Below are 6391 nucleotides of genomic sequence, written 5' to 3' on the forward strand. Positions count from 1 at the left end.
TAACAGACCCATAAAAATAAGGCTACTGCATCTTATGTTAATGTTATATGTCATACTACATCATGACATTAACCTAACTGCATTAGATAGTGTATTTTTGTAAACTTATTTAGTATACAAACAGGTATTAATACTGTGATTCGCCTCTGCTGGCTTCTCCAAACCTGAGTGTTGCCTTTCCGCTTAGAGACTGATGACGAGAAAATATAGTGCTCTCCTATTGGTTTCTGCAGTTTTGAGCCATCTTTTAATTTAAGATCAATACCTTTCTTTAGTCCTAGGTATTTTATTTTGATCAATTAAGTTTTTAATTTACAAATAACGGCCATGATTGGAGAAATTAATAAATGTGCACCGGTTTTATGTTTCTGACTAATTTTGAATTGTTATTTTGAGTCGACAAACTACATAAAACTGTTTCTCAGTCCTTTCACTTTCGAATTCTTTGTCACGTACAAGGAAATTATCATTGACGCTTTGTCAATCAGCTTCGTCGTTTTGGAAAACATAAAACCCCAAACTACAGAATATAATCAGAATTAGTTTTTCCACTTTAACACACGATGGCTCTTTTCGACGTAAGTGGTTTTAAGTCTTATTCTGAACTCCGTGAGCAGATTCTTCCAGCAGGACAGACGCATCTCGTTGACCGAACCAACCACTACAATTTCGGGACCAAAATTCAAGAATTTGCTCTTCCTCTGGGTGTAGACGTGAGTATCTTGAGTTTTGGTAAGAAATAAATATACTGAATCCTATCCGGTAAACCTGCCACACGCGTGAAGCGTCAGACGCGGTTTGGTTCAAGTTACTTTACGCGTCTGTGGTTTTCAGCGTGTTTGCTTCTTATGAAATATCATATCATGCATTTATCTTCACTATCACGAGTTATTGGCAAAGAATATTAGATTATGATGGATATTCCACTCTCATGTTGCGCACACACATACAGCGCTATTACACATTATGCGTCTGAGATCCCTTCTTTGATTTCATTTTAGCCTTCAGGGTTTCTCAAGTCCTGCAACCATGACGGAGGTGTGTGTATAGAGCTGAACCATGGTACGACCACCCTGGCCTTCAAGTTCAGACATGGAGTCATTGTGGCTGTGGACTCTAGAGCCTCAGCTGGACGATACTTGGGTAAATATGCATGTCTGAGAAAGTATGGAAAATGTGTTATTTCTCTTCCAGACCTGGAAAAGGTTGCACAGAAATGTGAAGAAATTGGAGCATACAATGCATAGCCCATCATTCCACATAGTCTGACAGCCTAGCTTCTGTAAAGTCCCTTACAGTACATCCTATCAAATTCTCATCGACTCAAGGAACAGTGGTCTCAAAGAGCAGCATATGGAATTTAGGGATCATGGACTAAATATCACAAAATGTAAATAAGGCAACAAAGTGCTGATACAGTGGGCTTCATCACAGTGTTGACATGCTTCAGCCTGTAATCTTGGTCACTAAATGTCTCTTTTTCCCAAATATGTCACGGCTCTGCAGCATCCAACGATGTCAACAAGGTCATAGAGATCAACCCCTACCTGCTGGGCACCATGTCGGGCAGCGCTGCAGACTGCCAGTACTGGGAGAGACTCTTGGCCAAAGAGTGCAGGTCCGTCATGCAGTGTTTTGAATATTGGTCCCATTGTCAGTCAGTCCCTTTTGTCATTTAAAGTTCTATGTATCTGTGTATTGGTGGGCTTGGTGGTGTATTACTTGCTGCTTGTATGCTGTGCTTCAACATTTTATCTGGTTCCCGTTTTAGAGCTTCATGACCTTATAAATATAGTGTAGCAGGTGTGTTAATAAGTTGGATATATAGTCGAGTAATGTCAGATCAATCACAACAAAAGATACTGGAGAAAGTAGTTTTAATTAACTGACAGAAAGTGGTGCACAGTAAGAAAGTCCTGGGCTCCAGGTCCTAACCCCACATGGGCCTCCTATATGGATGTCATGTGAGGATGCGTATGTTACACTAGGTATTATATAAACCTTTAAAGCTTCTTTATCAAGAAATTAACACAATAAATCAAAGTAACATAACAGATTTACATTTAGATGAAAACATACATAAAATACTTCTAAATGAAATAAGTCAGTGTTCTTTTAAAGCCAGGTAAAACACTTTTTTCAGGGGTGGTAGGCACCAAGTTCAGGCCAATCTGGACTAAATGCGTGGCAGATTGTTTGTCTATGGATTTGCTTATGAACTGGTTGGTACCTTCTTTTATTATTATTTCATCCAGGCTGTACAGGCTGAGGAACAACCACAGGATCTCTGTAGCTGCTGCATCCAAGCTGCTCTCCAACATGATGCAGGGTTACAGAGGGATGGGCCTCTCTATGGGAAGCATGATCTGTGGATGGGACAAAGAGGTAAGCTGTGGGTTTGGTTGTGAATGTGTGAGTTTTACAATCCGCACTGTTAGGAGCATTTATAATCTTTTTTTATCACTTCATGTGAAACAGAGCCTCATATTGTACCCAATTTGTTGGTATAGAAATTAGAAATTTTGCTGGTAGAGGATTGTAAAGTTGTGGTCTAATTTGGATGTTTTATTGTTCCTGTTAATAAGAATTTATTTTAAAAATGGATACTTGTTCGTCATCATTAATTATATTTTCTATCAATGAATAACAAAGTCACTTTATTCCTTTTCACATGGCCTTCATCATTGTAAAAAACATTAAAATATAGACACCACTTAAATAACATTGACACACATGTATTAATGTATTATAATAGGCTGTTTAGGAAACATTTACACAGAAACCAGTTATCAATCAAACTAGGGAAAAGAGTGATATATTGTAAACACAACATATTTAAATATTAGCTACATAGCAATATGACATATAAATAATACTGATTGCAGCCACCAGTTGCCTATACCTTCAAATGTATGTAAGTATAATTTCTTTAGTGAGTCAGGTATACAATCCTGAAATATTAGAAGATATACATGTACACTGAAGGCATCATTGATGGAGCAGCCCATTAAATTATATCTGTTTTATGATTGTCACGCCTCTATTTGGAAGTACTCTTATCAGAAACTGTGGCCTGTATATAAAATAATAATTGTCCTGCAGACCATATAATGATTCTGTGCTCTCCAGGGCCCAGGTCTGTACTATGTAGATGATAATGGGACGCGTCTGTCTGGCCGTATGTTCTCCACCGGCTGTGGTAACAGTTACGCCTACGGTGTGGTGGACAGCGGTTACCGGGAAGACATGACGGTAGAGGAGGCGTATGAACTGGGCCGTCGGGGCATCGCTCATGCTACACACAGGGATGCTTATTCTGGAGGAGTGGTCAACAGTGAGTATACTCTGATAATGTTCTTAAATTTTGTTTTTGATTTAACATTTAAGTATATCTTGTATCTTTATTAAAGATATTATTTTTATCACAAGCAGCATCGTTGATCGGTCGGCTCACTTTGGTCCAGACTTAAATCTTATTTTTTCCCACATAAGTAGATTTAGACTTGTGTGGGGATAATGTGTATGACCTTATGTGATATTTTTTGTGTGTGTGTGTGTTTGTTAGTGTACAATGCAGAGGATGGTGGATACAGGTGGTGTAAGTGAAGACGTATCAGAGTTGATCCACCGCTACAGGAAGGAATGTTCTAAGTTTTCAAACACAGATAACCCTCAGTTCTCTGAATACAGTCCAAGTGATGTGTTGAAAGTGGAAATGAAATGTGTAAGGAAGTGTGGGGGGGGTCCAATTCTGATTTTAGATCAATGAGTCATGTCATTAGAATGCTACGTAGAACCATTTCCTTTTCTTACATATGAACCTAAACTTTGCAGGATCCGAATCCAACTTGTCATAATTAAATACTTAACATCTATGTTTGGTTATGGGTTCTTTATATTATGTATGTTGTACTTGTAATGATGATACTCTGATATGGTTATGCTAACCACACATCCTGTTAAAATAATATCAAAACTGCTCTAAATAAAGCGTTGTTTCAACTTACTTTGCCTGTAAGCATTAACCTCAACAGATACATTCAAGTTTGTTTTATGATATCAGAACTGTCAAGCACAAACCATTCAAGAGGCTACTGTATCGTCACTCGAGATTCGACACGTCTCTTTTTTACTGGTTCCAACTGCGTAGTCTATCTCAAATGATTGTGCATGGCAGTCATTTTCAAGCCGATTATACGATACATCTATACCTTGTGTTTTTATATATATAGGAAGATGCCACCTTGTAAAATAGGCTTTGTTTCTATGTTTATTATATACATCCACAGTTGGTGACTGACCACACAAAACAATAAACGATTTTTGGCCACATTCATAAAACGCTAAAGTGGGCAACACTGTGATTCATCTGTTTCCCAATTGCACGAGCTGCAGTACACAGGTTTTCCCGTTGAGCGTACTTGATTTGCACGGAAGAAACCAGCGCCAGGTCAACATCATGTGTTTAGCAGGTCTGTGAAGATCTCGTTCTCTATTCCTGCTTGAGTCCTAGGCAGGCGATAAATGTGGCTTTAAAAACGAACATTATATATGCTTGGGGCCCCATATGAGCCTTAAAAATAGTAACAACAAGTTTAACAACTATCACCTTCAACACTATATGATATGGAACAGTAGGTGAGCTGATCCGTGTGTGCGTTCTGAGCTGTGTATCACCCCGCCTGAGCGCGCGCGCGAGAACACACATACGGGGCGGGTAGCAGGTACGACGTAATAAAATAGAGTTGATGTTGGAGAAGCCACAGAATTCAGAGATTTCTTGGAAGGGCCGTAACGTCATCAGGTTGTTAGCCAGGATTTCAAGTGCAACAGGCTTTTTTTTTGCACGCGGAATAAACGCAAATCACCACACTGGATACCAACCAATGAGCAAGAACTGAGTGGGGCCTATCTCTTAAAGCGGGGGCCTATAGCAACTCGCGATTCTGTTTCTATCTTTAATTAATACACTACATACAAACAAAAATGTGAAGACCCTTCTTATTAGAGTCGGCCAGTGAACAATAACCGAGAGATAAATGTAAGTTGCCATGAAGTCTCAACACAGTTCCGTCATCAGCTATAAATTTTCTTCTCATGTAAAAGACACAATCCATTGAGTTATCTGTAGAGGAATTTTTGTTGGCTACACGTCTCCGCAGTTGAACATCTACAGAGTGGCGCTCAATAGTCCGTTTTAAACATGATAACTCCGTGCAATATTCATATAACCGGACACTGTAGGCTACAGTTCACAAATTGTAAGAATATATGCAGAAACAGCAAAAAGACACCTATTGACTTAGAGATTTATTGAATCCGTAGCAAGGGAGACAAAACAGTAAACAATTAATCTGAAATTCATCCCACTCAATTCAAGCCACAAAAAGTAATTTTGAGTATTCTTATATATACACACTGAAGAGAAAATGTCTTGCCCTAATTTTCGGCAAGAAGTATTTTCCAAAAAGATTTCTATCAGTGTGCTGAGAAGCTTGAAAACATCCCCACAACCCTTTCCCAGGATAAAATTAAATATACTCATCAGTTTAAAACCTATAACACAGATATTATGAAAACAAAAAGCCAATAACATAATCTTCTTATATACCTTGGCGCTGATTGGAATCAAACAAAATCTTTAAATTTGATCACTTTTTAAAGATTATACAAGCAAACTATTCAAAAAAAAAAAAAAAAATACACAAGCTGGAAACTAATTCTTTTCCCTGATTCTTATATAGTGTGTGTGTGGTTTGTGTGTGTCCAGGGTGGGCCAACATTGATATGAACCTATCACCTGTTTATTCAGTATTCGCGAATGTATTTGCAAGATGTGAACCAGTTTCTGTAATAAAGCGCATGTACAGTACCAAGATGTGAATTGTGTCCGATGATTATGTACAAATCCAGATAATTCTGATTTTGAATAATAATATTGAAACAAAACTCTCTGCCCATCTATTTCGCTTGTCTCCTGATCCAGCTGAGAGTCGCAGAGGACTGGAGTCGAGGCCAGTGCAGGCATGTGGAACGAGAGGTGGAGTAAATTTATCACCCATTTCATTCTCACATTAACACCTAGCAGGGCAATACGAGTGTGTCCGCATATAGGAAGCATACTTTTGATGTTTGCTGATTGATTTTGCAGTTTTGCTGGCAGTGATGCTAATAAGCAACCAGAGAGGACAAAAGAATGATTTTCTTTATGATTTTCTTATATATACAACTCTCTACTGTTAGCAAAATCTCTGCTTATCTCAAGGGTATCAAATCGCCATATGTCTTGAGAGATTAACATTGAAAATGGGAATGCATGGATGTGTGTGTGCGCTGTGTGTGTAATGTATATTTAACATTACAGACCATTTACATTTTACGAGAAAAGCCA

General features: G+C 38.4%; 1 protein-coding gene across 1 annotated transcript; it reads left to right on the top strand.

Moving 5' to 3' along the window:
- The first annotated feature begins 232 nt into the window (after positions 1-232).
- Positions 233-3837, top strand: psmb8a (proteasome 20S subunit beta 8A). The gene is given in 7 exon segments (XM_035681665.1): positions 233-713; positions 1002-1143; positions 1507-1618; positions 2256-2385; positions 3130-3334; positions 3566-3603; positions 3605-3837. Coding segments are annotated over 7 exon segments (942 nt in total). The 5' UTR covers positions 233-563; the 3' UTR covers positions 3770-3837.
- The last annotated feature ends 2554 nt before the right edge of the window (positions 3838-6391 follow it).

Source organism: Morone saxatilis, unplaced genomic scaffold (genome assembly GCF_004916995.1).
Source record: "Morone saxatilis isolate NCDOM2014 unplaced genomic scaffold, NCSU_SB_2.0 Contig9, whole genome shotgun sequence".
In the NCBI taxonomy this organism is placed as follows: Eukaryota; Metazoa; Chordata; class Actinopteri; family Moronidae; genus Morone; species Morone saxatilis.